The 19639-nt window shown below is 43.6% G+C and overlaps 1 protein-coding gene across 1 annotated transcript in view; it reads left to right on the forward strand.

Annotated features, from left to right (window-relative positions):
• Positions 1-1692: 1692 nt before the first annotated feature.
• Positions 1693-19639, forward strand: part of LOC117553167 (transmembrane channel-like protein 3) — a 93504-nt gene continuing 75557 nt past the window's right edge. Inside the window, exons 1-3 of the mRNA XM_034226996.1 lie at positions 1693-1811; positions 5379-5525; positions 9453-9528. Coding sequence (XP_034082887.1) covers positions 1693-1811; positions 5379-5525; positions 9453-9528 — 342 coding nt within the window. The remainder of the gene's footprint in view (positions 1812-5378; positions 5526-9452; positions 9529-19639) is intronic.

Here is a 19639-nt window from a genome sequence, read left to right on the forward strand (position 1 = left end):
GAGCAGAGATTGGGGCTTGATTCTGTCCACTTAAAGAGCCTGTGACACGAGTTTCCCCCATCATCCAAACCCATCAATTTGAGTACATATTGTCCCCTTGAAAACCGTTACTGAACTGATTTTGGATATTTGTACTTTGATAACCATTAATCTGCCCTTCAATGTTGACCATTTCCTGGATCTTCTCGGGGATTCTTCAAGTCCCGCCAAATTATGTGTGACATCATTGCGGGCACAGCGCTCCAGCTGCATCGTTCCGGATCCCAGCATCTGCATGTAAACGCACGATGGCGCACACAGCAGCAAGCTCAGACAGCGATGACAGTTTAATTTTGAATGTGTCTGAGAGCTCATATGAGGCTGAACGATCGCTTTATGTTGTTTCTGTTAGAAGTTTAGGAATGAGGTGCGTCAATATGGGCGATCATACGGTCATGTAGCCAGTGGTGGACTGGGACTAAAAATCATCCCGGGACTCTCGACCGGCCCACTTCGGTACCGCTAGTAAATTGTCAACGGGGGGAGTGGGGGATGTGCTAGTGACTTATCCGACCGGCCCACTTCGGTACCGGCCCATCGGGATTCGTCCCGATGGCCAGTCCGCCACTGTATCCAGCCCAGCCCACGTAAACTGTCAACGGGGGGAGCCTCGCTGCGGGGAAACGGTGGACCTAGTGTCCCGATCGGAGTGGGAATAATAATAATAATCATGATCATAAATCATAATCCGTGCATTTTATCCATTAATTTCCCCAACATTGTGGTAAAAGAACCACACGTTTAATCCACGTTGGTGTACTACAACATCGGTTTGTTTTCTCATCAGGAAATGCAGACCGGCTCAAACAAACGATTTGTAATCATCATCCTCACGATCATTTAATGTATCATATATTCGCCGACACAGAACATTAATTCAATACATATACAGTAGGTGCCTCGAAGGGAACCTTAACTCTTATTTCTTAAATATCTGTTTTATGGAATAAACAAACTAAATAAAGAGAACCTCAGCTCATCCATACGCAGGGTTGGAAGGGTTCCTTTACAAATATATGCCATTACAACTATTGTAATGGAATGTATTTGTAAAGTATCAGTAACCCAATATGAGCAACAAAATAAACTGAAGAGAAATATGCTCTCTTTGACTGTATTTGTAATGTATCAATCTTTATTTAAAATGTATTGTAACATTGAAATCCTGTAAGTAATCTGATTACATCTTCTTCATGTAACTGTAAGGATACAGTCAGATACCTTGTATTTGTTTGTGCTGCTATCGTAATCCTGTTGCATGCAATCCTTTATGCTTGTCAATGGCACATCAACCCTGTGTATTAACCAAACTGAATATCTTACTCAAGCTTCATTTTAAGAATATTTTTAAAGCCTTTAATGTGATGTATGCTAATAAGCTTTCATGGAATCGTATTTCCCCATATCAGTTTGCTGCTGTCCCTTTAAGCACTCGGTTTGGCTGTGGTTGGACTGATGAGTGTGTGTGTGTGTGTGTGTGTGTGTGTGTGTGTGTGTGTGTGTGTGTGTGTGTGTGTGTGTGTGTGTGTGTGTGTGTGTGTGTGTGTGTGTGTGTGTGTTTCACTCTGTTCTTCTGTAGCGGATTGTGTGGGGCTCGTCAGCAGCAGGTAGTGTCCGCTCACACACTGACCCACGGACACACACATGAGCAGCATGAGCACAGTGTCTGAGTCAGTGGTGGGCAGCACCAGGTCTCTGTCCGCAGCCAAGAGACACAAAAGTATCAGGAAGAACTCCAGGAGGATTTATTCTGCCTACCAGGACAACCAGGGGTGAGTGTTCACTTCATCCAGATCACTTTATCAGAAGCCTTCCTCTCTGTCTCCTCTGCCTCAATCTGTCTCTTCATAAATATCATCTCTCTGAGCCTTAAATGACTTCCTGTAGGTTATACAATTACTCATTTACTCAATCTAATTATCATTCTTTACTTCAAAGAGTTTACTGTGTTACCATTGACTACCATGTAGGGACCTTCTGACCTGTTGGTCCTCTATCTGCATTCAGTCTGAGCTAATGGATAACAAGCGCCTATACACAGTTGTAAGGTTTATTGATTACTTTTCAATTAAATAATATACAATGTGCATATAAGGTTAAGACACACACTGTGCGTGATCATTGAATACATTTTGTATTGTTATGATACAATTGATCTGGTGTAACTCGGACAATAACGTGGTGATAATGTGATCAAATGTATTCCAGTGATGGTAGACATGGTTTGGATGAGGAAATGTTCACAACCAGCTGTGAATTTAGTTTCACCCTAATAAAATCCTGTTTGTAATGGTGATGTTTTTTAATGATGGCATGTCTCATTTATCTGAATGCATTACAACGTTGACCATTTTTTGTGTCTCGAAATCCCAAACTTTCTTTTGAGTCATTACCAGACAGGACAGTTGGAATTGCCATTATGAAATGTTTACGGTATTGATCAGGACTATTGTTAGATACAATCCTCACATTCTACTGATTTTCAGCAGACGGGGAAGCATCCCTATCTTTGCATCAATTCTCCTCTGTGCATCTGGATGTGAACATATTGAAAATAGGGATTAGATGTCAAATCACCAATCATCAAATCACTGCAGTCAGATTACATTTTATGAAGTTAATCTGATGTAAATGTTGTCCAGCTTTACACATTGACAACTAAATAAATATCTATAATTGGTCCCATTAAATAAATCACTTCTTACTATGGAATGTTACTCATACGATCAGTTCTGTGATGCACACAAATAAGCTTCAATAAGAGCGACATGAGGACACACTTTTGAACTGAAAAGCAAACTCAGACCTTCATCACCAGATCAGCCGTGCATTAAGTTCTCTGTCAGCCTTCCATAGAAGAGCTCAGTCACCGTCTCCAGGCAGAACGTTGTTCTGTTGGGCGGCTTTATTCAGTCCTCTCATCGTGTTGCTTTGATTCGGCCTGACGCGCTCAAACTTCTTTTGAGAGCAGAACGCAGACTTGTTGACGACATTTGATAAGCATATTTTTCTTGAATAAGTATTCTGTTGTATAATTAGGGTTAAAATGACTGAAAGAGTTTAGCATTTGAAGCTAAAGCAACAGCACGTACAATAGTTTGGCTTATTTTGAGCGAATACATCCGCTCTTTTCTTGATGTTCTGAGTTTTTATCTTTATGGTTTACTGTGGTTTTTATTGTAAGTTGCTTTTGCCAAAGGCGTCAGCTAAATAAAATTCAATTCAGATTCCCTTCTACCATCTGGCACGGGTAGACACAACAATCAGCAATAATGGTAGTTTAATAATGTTTTATTTAGTTTCATTTGAGTGAAACATTATTTATTTATTTTTTATTTAACCTTTATTTAACCAGATAAAAGCATTGAGATAGAATCTCCTTTGCAATGCTGACCTGGCCAAGAAGGCAGCAACGTTACACATAACACAAACATATAAAATACAGAGAACATAACTAAGAAAACAAAAGACAAAAAAGCAGTCACTACATTGAGCACATTAGGACAGTAAGAAAGGTGCACTACTTATTACTGCAAGAGCAGCTAGTGGTAAGGACTTCAGACAACTTCAATTTAAAACATGCTATTGAGACAAGTGCCCTCAGTTTGAGGCGTGATTGAAGGTCATTCCAAGACCAAGGACCATAATAAAAAAGACTCTTTTTCCCAGCCTCAGTCCGCACAGCAGGTACCTGGAACCGTATCCAGGCACTGGGTCTGAGGCTGTGAGAGTCACAAACTGGAGCAAATCTGGCACATATGTGCAGTGGAAGCTTTCCTAAAATGGCTTTATACATTAATAAAAACCAATGCTGCATCCTACGCATAGTAAGTGAGGACCATCCAGTTAGGCTATACAGTTTGCAATGATGAGTCCTATAGGGTGCATTTGATATATAACGCAGTGCAGCATGGTAGAGTGGGTCAAGTTTGGCCAACACAGAGGGACAGGCAAATCTATAAATGGTATCACCGTAGTCCAGCTGGGACAGGAATAAGCCAGAGACCAACCTTTTACGGGATGAAGTTGAAAAACAACATTTAAGTCTGTAAAGGAAGCCAAGAGTGAATTTCAATTTCTTAGTTAGAACTTCAATATGGTGTTTGAAGTTGAGATTACTGTCCAATCAAAAGCCAAGATATTTGTAGGTATCGACAAACTCAACAGAGATGCCATCAAGGGTGTCAATGGAGAGGCAAGAGGACGCTGACTTGGGAGCAAAGAGCATTGCTTTGGTTTTCTTACTGTTCAAAAGCAGTGTGGAATCAAGAAGTGCATGCTGCAGCGTGATAAAATCAGATTTTAAATTGGAAACGTCCATATCCAGAGAAGGAGCATATGAGTATACAATAGTGTCATCAGCAAACATATGATAGGTAGAAAATTGCATCTGATTACAAATATTGTTTACATATAATAAAAAGAGCAAAGGACCCAAAATAGAGCCCTGTGGAACTCCCTTCTTCAAGGTGACAGGGTCAGAGACAGAGACCCAACCTGACGCATTGAGTACGGTCGGTTAGATAACTCTGAAACCAGCAAATGGCATTATGACCGAAACGAGACATCAACATAACATTAGACATAATGTGGTGATCTACAGTGTCAAATGCTTTGGCCAGGTCAATAAACAACATACAGATTTGTTATCCAAAGCAGCCTTAATATCGTCTAAGACTTTCAGACCGGCAGTCACAGTACTGTGCTTTCATATTGCATAGGGTTAAGGATGTTGTGTTGGTAGCTGAGTAGAAACTAGGGACTCAAGAATCTTTGATAACACAGAAAGATTTGAGATAGGACGATAGTTATTTAACTCCGTGGGATCACCAGCTTTCAAGAGGGGCAATACCAGAGCTTGCTTCCACACAGCTGGCAGTGTGTGAGTGGACAAGGAGAGATTAAAAATATCAGTTACTGGTTGTGCTATAATCTGAGCTGCAATTTGTAAAAAGAACGGGTCGAGGCCGTCAGGCCCGGCAGACTTTTTAGGATCAATTGATTGCAAACCCTGTAAGACTTCAGAGACCGAGAAATAAGCTAAATCAAAAACAGGGAAGTTCATCTCTTGACTAGGGCTGTGAGTGCGACCATTTAGAGAGTCATGACTTTGCTCATCAAAAATGTGACCAGCCTTTTTGAAGTGAGCATTGAAAGCATTAGCCATACCATCTGAATCTGAAATAAAAGAATCACTGACCTTCAGTTTTTTTGGGAAACTAGAAACCTTCTTGTAATAATAATATCATTATTATAATGCCCCCCTGATGACAGAGGAAGTTGAGACAAAAATGGTTATTTAATTATATTTATTGATTGTGCCCCTGTGTGCTCTGCAGCTCCTCAGATGATCAGGACAAAGAGGATGAGCGGGCGGACAGCAACGACCCAGAGGAGATGTTCCAGAACATTCAGTACCAGAAGGAGATCATCGCCAACATCCGGACCAGACCCTGGCCAATGAGACGCAAGCTCAAAGTCCTCAAGTAGCCACTCACAGTTGTATCCTACTCTTTCGCTCTCAAACACACATAAACACACACTGCAGATTTTAGAAAATGTACTTTTGCTGAAGAAAGCGCAGTCAGTGAATTGGAGGAGTGTGCCTCAGCAGGTCACACACCAAAACCTGAAGAGCTTTACATGATGCCTGTAATCAACCTAATCTGAGTATGACAATATAAAAGTAATGTAACCTAATCCCTTTCAGTTATTTTTGGATTACCTCAATATCAAATGCAATGCAAATAAATCCAATACAGAATAAACATCAGTGTATTATCTAAGAACAATGTGACCTTAGGAAAGAAGAAACCATGATATTTAGAATGGATTAATGCACCTCACACCCAGAGCAGGATGTCAGATGTGCTTTAGGTTATTAAGGCACTTTGTGAGGAGCACATGCTCATTTTGGTTCAATATTGAAAAAAGTAGTGGTGAATTGTAACATCATTAATTTACTCCAGTTTTGTAATTAAGTGCAAATTTGAGGTATACTTTACTTAAGTAATTCCAATGTATACTTCAACTCTACTATAAAGGGAATTGTTTTACTTTGTACCTCACCAGTTACTTTAATAATTATGATTTCAAATAAAAAAACTCAAGAGTTTATAAAAAATGATATTTTGTTATTAATCGATCCAATTCATTTTTTATTAAAATGCCAATTTAGAGAACATAAATTGGCATTTGTACACATTTAAGTACACTTGGGTATAATAGGTATTTTTGCTGACTATACTTTCTTTTACTTCAGTTCATTTTCTTGCATGATTTTCATTTGTGGAGTATTTTTACAATGTGGTATTATTGTTCTTTAACTTAGGTAAAGGCTCTGAATACAGTATATCCACCAACACTTTGAGAAAGTAAAACCGTTCTGTCACATGTGCTTCGAATTGCGTTTATATCAACAATATGGATTCAACTATATGAATATTCATGGTTTAGCATCCCCATGTGGGTATTGTAAGAAAGTACATGAAATATGCTTTTAGTGAATCATTATTGATACATTTATTTAAAGAGTGTCTAGAGCCCCGTTTTTAGAGATTTGGGTATGGAGGAAAAGAGAGGGTTGTGTTTTCTGACACTTGGTGAGTTCCCTGACACACCGGGGACACATATTCATGTATAAAAAACATACAAAAGTGCATTTTGCATGATAGGTCCCCTTTAAGCCAAACCTTAACCATACACTAACATCGTTCCAGGCGTCAACAATGCCTCATAAGCCTTGTGAGTGTCCACATTTGTGAAGTATCTGGTCCCTCAGTGTTGGTCAGTATAAAGCTGTGAAGGCGGTGTCCTGTCTGCCTGAATGTAATTAGAGCAGCTGATAGAGAAGAGGCTGAGCCGGAGAAAACTAGAGGAGATAGAGAGCTTCTAAGATGTGCTGAGTATGTGCCATGGATAACAGGTTTTATATGGGCCGTCCGTTATTACCGCAGAGGTTTTAGTACCATCATCAGGGATGGGATGCAAGTCTGCGTTTTTACACCCTCTTTAATCTCCGGCTGAATGTCTGCGATTACTCCCTCTGCAATAACAGCTCGTATTTCACGTCACAAAATCAGTCATTTTTACCAAGATTTTCTGAGAAATTCTACTCATGAGTTACTCTGAACTTTGTCTCAACCCTTATCATAATAAATGTAATACACCTATATTGATATAAGTTTAAAAAACAAACCATATGAGTTCTCCAGTTGTCAAAACTGCTTTCCACTGGAGTGAGTGAAGTGCCTGCTGAGGGTCCATTGATTAGCACCCTCATCGCCCTCTGTAGTGCCCCCTGCTGTGAGCTGCGTTCCCCAGCTTATGGTCTGTAAAGCAACACAATCACCTGCCTCACTGTGAGGTAATGGGACCTCACTGCTGTGACTGGCTTTAGTACTGGAATCACTATGATTTTAAAATGTCATGTCAATAGTATTCAGTGTAATGTGTTAAAGAGTATTGACTTCACAAATTAGTAACCAATTTGCTTTAGACCAAAGAACAAACAAATCTTCCTACTGGAATAAATATATTTAGTCCTCTAAATCCTGCATCTTTAACTACAAGAGATGGACAAAATAGTATATACACCAGTTGCCACTGTCCTATATACAACCTGGTATCACGGCAAGACGTGAACATGTGACGATTTACCATGCTGTCACAAGATGTCACGATTTCGTCCATTCAAACGTGACAGTTACACGGTATTGTTAACATGGCCCAACCAGTGGAGATATAACCGGAAATGCCAAGCAAATGCTACCCCGACGGTCAGTTGGTATTGTCAATATTAATAGAATAATGATTTACTTTTTAATAGTCACACTCGATTACGCCAATTTTCTTGTTGCCCCAGCTGGTCGACACCTCTTTTAGCAGAAACAAAGGCTACATTCATGTATTAAATCGATGTTAATCCATGCGTGTGGATGGTGTAATGTTGTAAATATAACCTATCTATCAATTGGATCAAATGTAAAAGTCAGCCGAATTAGTGTTGATACTGCAAGGAGACGTATTGTGTGAAGAGAAATGTAAGATGTTGTTTAATGGCTGATATATTTATGATCCACGTCACGTTTTCAGTTCCTCATGTTTGTCTAGAGGTCTTCTCATCAGGGCTCTATAAATACAGAACTACGGCAGATATGTAATATTTAATGCAGCCGAACCGTGTATTACAATGCCGTTATGTGATGACTTCCAAAGAGAAAAGCAAGCACACTCAGAATAAAGTATTATTTTGTTTTTAAATTTTTTTTCGGATTTCACATCGCATAAACACCAAATCCCAGCGTGCATAAGCCATCGAATCACCGAGCTGAGGATCTTGCCTACGTCTGTTTCCGGTTTTGTTAATGACGGATGTATTTTGTTATACACACATTTCTTCACATTTTAATTTTAATTTACATTAAAGTATTTCGTGAGGCCTTCTAACATGTTTTTAAATATAACTACGGTTGTAGTTGAAGAGTTTGTAAATTAACATGAACCGAAGCTGTTGCCTGGCAACGCAATTGCACAACGTCACGTCCGTTAATTCCACATCCACACGCATGTATTAACATCGATTTAATACATTAATGTAGCCTTTGTTTCTGCTAAAAGAGGTGTCGACCAGCTGGGGCAACAAGAACATCGGTGTAATCGAGTGTGACTATTAAAAAATAAATCATTATTATATTAATATTGACAATAACAACCGACTGTCGGGGTAGCATTTGCTTGGCATTTCCGGTGACATCTTCACGTCTCCCAGCATGGTAAATCGTCACATGTTCACGTCTTGCCGTGATACCGGGTTGCCTATATAATACCATCCATTACATGACATATTAAAAAGAACAATATGTCTGAGAATGAGATTGTTGCTAAAGCTCTTACCTCGGGGTTATCTTGAACTCTCATTCATTCTGAGCACCGCTCATCACTCAGTTTGTCACAGTCAAATCACTCCTCTCAGAGGGATGTATTGTAAGGAAGTGCGCTGGGCTGCAACTGTCTGTCAGTGACGTCATCTGGCCTAAAAATACTTTGGGAAAGAGAAGTCTGTAAATCAGCGGATCATTTTTAAAAATGTTAATCAACTTCCCTGTACGAGCATTAGAAAAGCCCTTATTTAAATCATAGGTCCAAAAGTTGTAAAAAGCACTAAAAGCTGAATCCAGAGTCATATTTCCTCAGATCTGGGTACTTTTGCTGTCGAGAGTCAGGACACCTTGGCTTCATGTGCCACTATGCAAATTGAATGAACAGTGTCCACGCCTCCAACGCTGTATCCTGTTGTCTTTATACATCCATGATGTATTGGTGCAAAAAGTACAACATTTCCTAAAAAAATCTGGAGAAGAAGTCGAAATGTTTAGGCATAATTTGAGTAAAGAGTGTGTGTCTTTATGCAGGCAGGCCAGAGAGATCGTTCTGAAGTACGAGGGCCGCCTGACCAGAACCAGAGGGTACCAGACTGCAGGAGCTGACGTACGGACACACACACACACACACACACACACACACACACACACACACACACACACACACACACACACACACACACACACACACACGTTTAAAACTCTGCACTATCAGTACTCGCATGTTAGATTGTTTATGCAGCAGTACGTTGAATAGGAAGTTTTGAGCATAAATTCAACGTCACACAGGTTGAATTATTCATATACACAATAATGATTTTGCGAGTGAGTTCCTTTAACTTTCAAGGGGTTCTTTGTGTAATATAAGAATGGAGCAAATAAGAACAATACTACTACTTCCTCCAGCTCTTCAGGTTTATATCATTTCTTCAAGGCTCCTTCTCTGTAGATCTACTGAGCCAAGTGAGTATGACTCATTTGGGGGGGCTTTGCCCAACCTGAAATGAACCCATATTAACTAAGGCAGCCACGGAGACAGATTGTGGAACATAAAGCATGTGTTTATTTATGATATTACCCGATCAGAACAGTGTCCACAAATCACATCAAATACAACCGTAGTGGTAACGGTGCAGAAACGGAAATGAACAAAGAGATTATTTCCTGGAAAGTCCCGTGAATGACGTGCTGGACTCTCTCTGAAGAGCATTTATTTGATGTGAATGTTTGCTGAGAGGAGCTTCTTTGTGTTATTTCACTGCACTGCAGTGCGCTGACGATCAGAGCCAGAATAATAAAACATGTTGGGCTTCCTTTGTGAGGCTGCTGAGGTTGATTTTAACAAAGCATCTCCCTTTGAGTGAGCTGGACACACACACATGCTGTAGATAACTTTACCTGTGTGTCTGTGTGTTTCATGCAGTCACACACAGAGAGGGAGACAGAGAGACAGACAGCTCTGCAGCTGTAGCACAGCAGCATGAGAGGATTTATGGCCGTTTGTTATAGCTCAGTTTAATTAAAATGTTCAGGCCCATTAGAATAAATTGAGCAGTCTGATGATGAGTTATTGTTATTGTACAGTTTGGCTCCAAGTTAATTGAAAATCAGAATTATTGATCCAGCTGACCTTATCTGGATTAATAATCATCATTTCACTTCAGATTGTATTTCTATCACAACATAAGATGTGAAGAGCCTAACAGTCACATCGTGTCCGTTATCATGAGGACAACAGAATGCTATCCTGCTTGATGTGTGCAGACGTCATAAATGTAATCTAATCTAATGACAAGTTTCTCAAATTGGCTACGAGTTCAGCTCCTAAGTGGCTAGCTTTGAGAGCTCTCTCTTTGTGTTTTTTCTCACAAAAGTTAGTAATTTCTCAGATTCACAAAAAAAAATTCCGTATTCTTGTTTTGAAGTGACGGGTATTTAGTTTGGAGACGACATTCAAGCTATCTTTGGATACAACATTCTCACTCCCAACTCGTCCTAATAATACAAATAATAATAATAATATATTTAATTTGTTAGCGTTTTTACAGGTGCTCAAAGTCCTATAGTGACGTTATGTCAGGATCCCTTTGCGTCACCATCAAACGCAGTATAGCGTCGATCTTCAACTATCAGGGAGTTCCATTGACTTGCATAGAGCTCCCTGAATGTTGGTAATAGACGAGTTGGGATCGCGGCGAAATGCTCTCCGCAGATCCATTCTCACAGCGTTTATCAACCTTTTTCTTACTCAATATCAAGCCACACTGATTGTTTTTACTTATTTATTTTAATTGAATAATGTAGGACTTTTGTTGCCATCAGTTATGCCCTCTACTGGACTCTATGGGTACTACCTTATCATGCAAGCATTCACCTACTGAGATTTCTATAGACGTAGCCGGTCCCGGGGCGGGCCTACCTGAATGCGTGCGCATCTCACTTCCGTATAAAAGGAGACCTCGCCTCCTGACCACCATCCTTTACTCTTCAGCGAGCGGAGGTGATAGCCTAGCACTGAGTCCGAGACGTATTTTTTGAGAGAAAGAAAGATAGCGGGCGCCGACCCCCACCACCTCTGCTTCGAGTGTTTGGGGGACCAGGATATGGCAGAGGCGGTGCCATTTCACGTTCGCCATCCCTTCCGAGTCCGGCATCCATGGAAGTCCACCACCCAGGGCTGTACTCTCCCTGGATGATGATCATGGTGGCGGGTGTGTGGGCTACTAGATTTCATTGCTAGAGATGCCCCCGCCTCACCAGGTCAGAGCGATTATTGGGCCGCAAGGAAAAATGCATTAAGTGAGAACGAGTGCATTTATCCCAGAGTAAGAGTAATCTCTCTCCACAATTCCACTTTTTCCCATAATGTCCGTTTCGAAGAGACGGCATTGTGACGGCGCGCGCGCCCCCCCTCCCCTGAGGGCGGGCCGTGGTGCGTTCAAAGACCTCAGTAGAGAGAAGAGTCACCCCAGCGCGCGCTCCTCCACAGGCTTTTCTGCAGACGAGGGAGCGCGGCGCGACGGTGAGACGAAGGGAGAGGTGCCGGCACGGAGATCTCGTGCCCGCAGCGCCCTCCACCTCTTCAACCCACCCCGTGGAACCGGCGTGCCGGCACTCACGGGGACGGGCTTCCCGTCTTCACGGATCTGACTGGCCTGGCGGGGGGAGAAAATCTCTCCGCCCACGAGAGGGTGAATCTCGCCTCCTCCCTGTATAATGCACAGATCACTACGTTTTCTAATAAGAATGAGGTTGATTTGTATCCAAATCTGAGTGTATTTTGTTGCCACAAATGCTACACTTACACACAATGTTAACCGTACAAATTCCCCATTCGCTGCCCCAGCTGTAGCTCCTGTAAAGGAGGTGGCTAGTGGGCATGCGCAGATGAGAGGGATGAACCGCAGGGAGTGCTTTCTAAAGGAGAGCGCTATGCGGGGGCAGGGACATTATGGCCGGCGTATTGCTGTCAGAGAACACACTACGCCTAGAGCAAGGGTGCCGATCACGGGGAGATTCTCAGTCGATCGCGAGATGTGTCTAAAAATAGAACAACAATATTCTGTTTTATCGTTAATGTCCTATAACATAATCTTCCTGTGCCAGAATAATGTACTTGAACGCATCAAAGCTTTGTGATTGGCCGGCGTGACCCCATGTGTCGGGGCGTGGCTGTTGGGAGTGGGCACTATTTTGCTGATGTTGTCCGTGTCAACAGGAGTGACAGTCCGCAGTGCACACAAGACCGCAATTATGGCAGAAGCAAAAAAGCCCAAAATATATAATTTTCACTCCGAGTGGGAGGATGATTATTTTTGTATCTATTCCAATTCAAAGTCCATCTGTCTCATCTGCAATGCGAGCGTGGCTTTATCGAAGAAGGGTAATTTAGGAGCGGCATTTCAAAACAGTGCACAAACGCTACGAGACGGAATTCCCTCCTAATTCTGCCCTACGCTCCAAAAGGGGAGGGGCCTGAAAGGACAGCTAAATGCACAGCAGTCCATTTTCACCAGGCCCAACAACAAGCAATAGAGTCTGGATGCAGACCGCAGCAAGGAGGCGGATCCTAAAGGGGGCGGTCCTATAGGGGGCGTTTCTTAAAGGGTTATGAACCCTGCCCCCCACGTATTTCTTAAAGGTATATGATGCTCTGTTTCTCATTTATTTTAATGCTTTGAATGAATCATAAACGAACTTTGAAAAATAATAATTATAATTAATTTGCATAAAGAATGAAGAGTATACAACCCACAGAGAAGACAAATTCATAAATTCTAAGCATATCATTTGTTACTGTTTGTGCAGTGGTAGTTTGTGCAGTGGTAGTAATTATTATTCAAATCAATCAACTACGTTTTATGGAAGATACCCCATTGCTGTATATCATTTAACAACATGAGTAGAGGTTTCTGTACACCTAAAATACTGAAGTTGAAGTTACTGTCCTGATGTGTATCATTCATTTGTTCATGTTGTGTCTGGTGGTAAGATTAATAAATTAATTAACGTATTTATTATTTTTGAAACATTACAATACACATAAAATACTAAACATGAAATGTATAGTACATACCAATACATTGTACAAAGGAAAATATACAGTACATACAAAGAGGAAAGTCTTCATTAAACATAAACATTTTATTGGGTGTTCTAATTCAGCAACCACAAAATATGTGCCCAGATTTCATTATCTCTGACTTCATCAACCAAAAGATCAATTTTGATATTTAACATGACATACTCAGAAATAAAAACACACTGTCTGCCTTATACAACTTTTGTTGGTCATCTTTTAATATCATCCAAGTTTTGTAGATGGACAATTTTGCTATTATTAGTATAAGGTTTACACTAGGCTATATATTTCACTATGGGGTGTGTTAAGACCCAGAATGATATTTGGCTATTTCTGTGTAAATTTCACTTTGAACAGAGACAAGATAAGGGCAGCAACTTGAGTTGACTGCTAAAGTTTCAAATGGTCTCTTTAGTTCAGTTTCCATTGTCGCATAAGACTGATCCAGATCCTGAATATTTTCCTATCTGACCATGGCTGTCCTCTGTCTCCTGCTATCTGTATATTTTGCGCAGTCTATCTCTGCTCACCCTGTTGCGTCGGCGTGTTCTTCTGCGTGTTGGCCATGTGTTGCACTGGAACCAGACACTGCAAAGACTTCAGCCGAGCACGTACGAACTGCGCATGCGTGAGTGGCAATAACTATCCTTACCAGCAGGCGGCGGTAGTGTGTATTCATCATTCAAAACAGGCAACAACCGGAAAACAGAGAAGAAGAACAGACTACGTGATATAAACAAACAACAAATAGCTGTGCGTTAGCTTCACCTTAGCATGTGTTCTTTGCAGGTGTTTGTTGAGGTTTGATTATGACTGATTTTAGTAAGTAACGCGTGTCGGGGCAATGTTAGTAACTGTAGTGTGATTACTGAATTATAAAAGTAGCGCGTTACACTACTCCGTTACCGACAAAAGTAATATTATTACAGGAACGCGTTATTTGTAACGCGTTACACCCAACTCTGAACATAAATATGATTAAAACGAGCTACTCCATTACCCTCTCAACAACAAATAAATTATTATTATTAACAGACAGAACATCGTGACTAGGAACTCTCAAGTAAACACGTGTTTAGTTTAAATAAAGCCTCTCATTTTTGGTATAGAGCTTTGAAATAGGGCTTTGAATTTGAAACATTACACAATTTCTGAACACACGATGGCAGCAGTTAATGCAGAAAAAAAAGAAAAGGCACAGTAAAGCTGAGAGTCATTCACATCCCTAGAATGCGTGGGGGGCGGGGTTCATAAGCCTTTAGGAAACGCCCCCTATAGGATCCGCCCCCTTTAGGATCCGCCTCCTTGCTGCGGTCTGCATCCAGACCCATCTCACAACAAGAGCAAGGCTGCTACCATAGCATCTTATCGTGTCAGTCACGTTTTTGCGAAACACATGAAGTCTTTCAAAGACGGCGAAGTTGTGAAAGAAGCTTTCCTGGAGGCTGCCGACGCGCTTTTGGGGACAGTAAAAATAACAGTAGCATTTTAACAGGTTTTTGATATAATAAAAACTCAAGTTAGATACCGTTATTAATCAGCTGTAAGTTTTAGTTTGTTTGAACTCATTAATTATAATTATTGTACAAAATGGTATAAGAATGCAAACTTAAATTGATTATTGTAGTGCCAGGAAAAGGGAGTCGGAGTTGGTGTATTAAGAACAGAGTTCCAATCTTTATTAGCCATTAATAACAGAGACGTTATCGCATGAACTGCTCTGCTTGACGAGCTAGCAGGAATGGAAGCTAACGCTACAGGTGTTCCCACTAAAGGGTCCGTGTGGCAACACAATACGACAGGTGAATTATGTCCAATAACGTGTCACCACATTATAGTCTATTATCAATTCAGGTTAAGAAACTAGTGTTGCTTGCATCCTATTTTAAAGGCATTTATTTGTATACTCTACTAAAATGCAACAAAAAAAGGGTTTGATTCTATTAATGTTGTCTTTTTTATTGCACTTTGGCAGCAGATTCCTGTGTAGCTTCAGATCTGAGTTGTCTTATTAGTAAGCCTAATTTATACTTTTGTAGCAACACTATTTTTATATAATGGCAAAGAAAGGGTTCAGAGTATTTTCTCTTCTTCCTGTGTCATATGTGGCAGCACTGTTCAATGTTTCTTGAAAACATTACCCACTGTAGTATGTGACGTGTGAATAAACTCCAACTCTGTATCAACAACACTGTTGTGTAGCTTCAGTTAAATACTTGTATGTGTGTAGATTAGAAAGAGGTAAGATAAAGGATCTGCAGTATTTTATGAAGTAATAATCGTACAAAGGTCAGTTTTATTCAAGTAGAAGTGTGTATTTACCTGGTAGTAGGCTGTCAGTAATGGCTACGCCTCTCTATTTGGACTGGTAGATCTCGGCAGACTGGCAACTTTAAAAGTAGCTCTCGGTTCAAAAAAGGTTGGGCACCCCTGGCCTAGAGCAAAGACTCCAATTAATGCAGTTTACCGTAGTGGTAAAGGCTGCATCATGGCGGAGCCCGCACGCACACAAGAGCGCGTGGCGGTGCGTTCAGGGACCTCAGTAGAACACACTACGCCTATAAAGACTCCGATTAAATGCTGTTTACCGTAGTGGTAAAAATAGCTTTATGGTGGAGCAATACAGTCTATGGGTGGAGCGCGCGGCGGTGCGTACAGGGACCTCAGTAAATAATCGGCCCTTTCTGTGTCGACCCTCCATGGGCAAATCTTCCCTTCACGGGGAGTTTTGCGGCGGAACGGGTCACCACAGCTTCATAGCTGCGGCCCCACAGCTGAGGGCTTTCCATTAACACAATGTTATGGGGAATGGAAACTCAGCTGTGTACTAACAAAGTGGAATGGACAGGACGCCGAAACGGGGCTATTCACTCCAGTTTTGCAGGGTCCCACCTCCTTTTATGGGCATGCGAGAGGAAATCTGTCTTCCCAGGAGGAGATTGGTTTCCTCTCAGCAGAGATTCAGGCTCTGGTGCAGAAACAGGCTGTGTCTGTTGTGCACCCTCAGCACAGAGAAAATGGTCTTTATTCCTTGTACTTCCTGGTTCTCAGGAAGACAGGGGAATTCAGACCTATTCTAGATCTCAGCAACCCGAATCGCTACATTGCCTGCAGAAAATTCTACATGTTAACTATAAAAACAGTTAATGGGGCTTGTGCAAACCGGGCGATTGGTTGACCACCATCGACCTGAAAGACGCATACTTTCATGTGAAAATTGCTCCGGAGCACAGAAAGTGTCTGCGTTTTGCCTTCCAGGGGATAGCCTATGAGTACAACAAAGTACCGTTCGGCTACTCCCTATCCCCACGCACGTTCAGTAAATGTGTGGCCACTGTGCTTCAACCGCTGCGCGCCCACGGCATGAGAGTTTTTATTTTACCCAGACGACCTCATAGTCATGGCCGGGTCCAGGGAACAGGCAATGCTTTGCACAGCACAATTGATCACACACCTAACCAGATTAGGCTTTGCGATCAATTGAAAAAAGAGCACCCCCATACCTCACCAACAAGCGCTGTAGTTGAGAGTGGTGCTCGATGCAGGCGCGCTACGCGCCACCCTGTCAGAGAGCAGAAGTGCGTCCCTTCTCCGGGCGGTTCACAGGCTGTGACAGGGGGCGACAGTGACAGCTTTAACTGTCATGCAGACTTTGAGTTTCATGACGGCTGCTCACATTGTGGTCCCACAGGGGTTACTGCATATGCGCCTCCTGCAGAGGTGGTTCTCCAGCCTGCGTTTGGATCCCAAGAGGCACAAACAGCGGCTGGTGACCATCCCCCCCCCTCAGTGGAGGGCAACCTCCGGTTCTGGGGGTCTCCCGGGCGCCTCCAGAGGGGGTTTCCACTGGGATGGGTAACCTCCTACATCACAGTGTTCACGGGAACAGGATGGGGAGGGACCTGCCTGAAGAGGGCTATAGGTGGGCGCTGGTCTCTAACAGAAACACGACACATCAACCTCCTAGAGCTATGGGCGGTAGTGTTAGTCCTCCAGCATTTCATGCCTCTAATTCAAGGGAGACATGTATTGGTCAGGAGCGACAACAGCACCACAGTGGCTTATATCAACAGGCAAGGCAGAGTCCGCTCCGCCACCTTGTTGGCCACAGCGGAGAGGCTGTGGTTGTGGGCATCAGACGTGGTGTTATCTCTGAGAGCCCTCCATATCCCGGGACTGGAGAACAGGGGAGCCGACCTCATGTCGAGGGGCGGCCCCCTGCCAGGCGAATGGACGCTTCACCCAGAGGTGGTGAAGCAGATCTGGGCCCAGTTCGGGAGAGCGGAAGTGGATCTGTTCGCCAGCCGGCGCAACGGCCACTGTGCCCTGTGGTTTTCCATTGCCCTGAGCGACGACCCGCCTTTGGGGGTGGACGCGTTTGCACACGAGCCATGGCCAAGGAAGCTGCTATACGCCTTTCCACCATTGCGTCTCATTCTCCCTCTCCTGGGGAGAGTGAGGCGATAACGTTTGGCAGTCATCCTGGTAGCACGGGATCGCGTCAGGGCTCCGTGGTACTCAGAGATGACACAGATGAAGGTGGGCCAGCCCTGGGCAATTCCCCAGTTCTGGGGGGCGATGTCTCAAGAGGCAGGTGCAATCGGGGCATTACCCACTCTGGGCCGTCCTCTCCAGGCTTGGCTCCTAAGAGGGACAGGCTGAGACAGGGTGGATTGTCTGACAGCGTTATTCAGTCTATCCAGGCAGCTAGAGCTGGATCCACCACAGCCTGTTACAGGCCGAAGTGGCTGGGATTCCAGCGATGGTGTGAGGAGCGGAAAATGGAGCCCCTATCTTGTGAGTTAGGCTCTATTTTGTCCTTCTTACAATTATTGGTGGACAGAGGACTTGCTCATTCTACTATAAAAGTGTATGCAGCAGCCATCTCGTCCTGTCATGAGGGATTCAACGGCAGGTCAGCCTTTTCTCATCCACTGATGTTGCGGTTTTTACAGGGGGTCAGGAGGCTGTGCCCAGTAGTGTGCGCCTCCACCCCGCAGTGGGACCTGCCGCTGGTGCTCGAGGCTTTGGTCACAGAACCATTTGAGCCTCTGGAGCTCTCCTCCCTGAAAGCACTATCATGGAAGACAGCATTGCTACTTGCCTTAACGTCAGCCAAAAGAGAGTCCGAGTTAACCGCTCTGTCGGTGCACCCGAGCTGTTTACTCATTCGGGGTGACCCCGGCGGGGCGACACTCAGACCGAACCCCTCCTTTGTGCCCAAGAACCTAAGGAGTGCGTTCAGGTCGAGGGTTATTCAGTTGGGGGGATTTAGTCTTCCACCCCATGGTGGGGCCAGGGAAGCTAAATTACACCTCCTCTGCCCGGTGCGCGCGTTAGCATGTTATGTAGAGCGCACGGCTGCCCTTAGATGCACTGAACAGCTGTTTGTGTGCTTCGGGGGCGGGGTGACTGGAAAAGCTGTCCAAGAAACGCCTGGCAGGCTGGCTTTGCGGAGGCATTGTACACGCCTACGGGCAGGCAGGGAGAGCCTGTCCCACGGGGGTCCGTGCGCACTCCACACGAGCTGTGGCTGCGTCGACAGCTTTATTCAACGGTGTGAGTGTGGAGGACATATGCACGGCGGTGTCTTGTTCAATGCCAGGTCCCTTCATAAAGTGTTATCTCTTGGATATGTCTGGCTCTTTCTCAGTGTCTGTGCTTGCTGGGGCAACACAGGACTGGTGAGGAGGGGGGGGGGGGGGGGGGCTGTTGGTCAGTGGGCATCTGATCTTCTCCCCGGGCGTAAAATGCCCTTACGTTTCTCCGGAGCCCTGGAGGGTCGCAGGGGACGTGGGGTGCTCTGGGCCCTTTTCAGGGCTGGAGGGCTCCCCTCGCCTGCCTGGGGGCAGGAGGGGGAGAGCCCTCCATACTATAGTCCCTACACACTCTGCACAGGGTCAGTGTTTGAGTGTGGGGACATAGGGGGCACTTGCATTCTCCCTGTGCTCTTTAGGGACTCAGGAGGGAGAGTGCATAGTGAACCCATACAGGGCTGGGTTTTTTTCCCTGTCTGCCTATAGGTGGATGCAGGGGAGCCCTCAGCACTGTTTTTTTCGAGCACATTTTTTTTCGCGAGGCAAGCGCGTCAGGGTGTGCTCTATCGGCCGCAGCCCAGACTTCTCCACGGTTACAA

This window comes from Gymnodraco acuticeps, unplaced genomic scaffold (genome assembly GCF_902827175.1).
Source record: "Gymnodraco acuticeps unplaced genomic scaffold, fGymAcu1.1, whole genome shotgun sequence".
NCBI lineage: Eukaryota > Metazoa > Chordata > Actinopteri > Perciformes > Bathydraconidae > Gymnodraco > Gymnodraco acuticeps.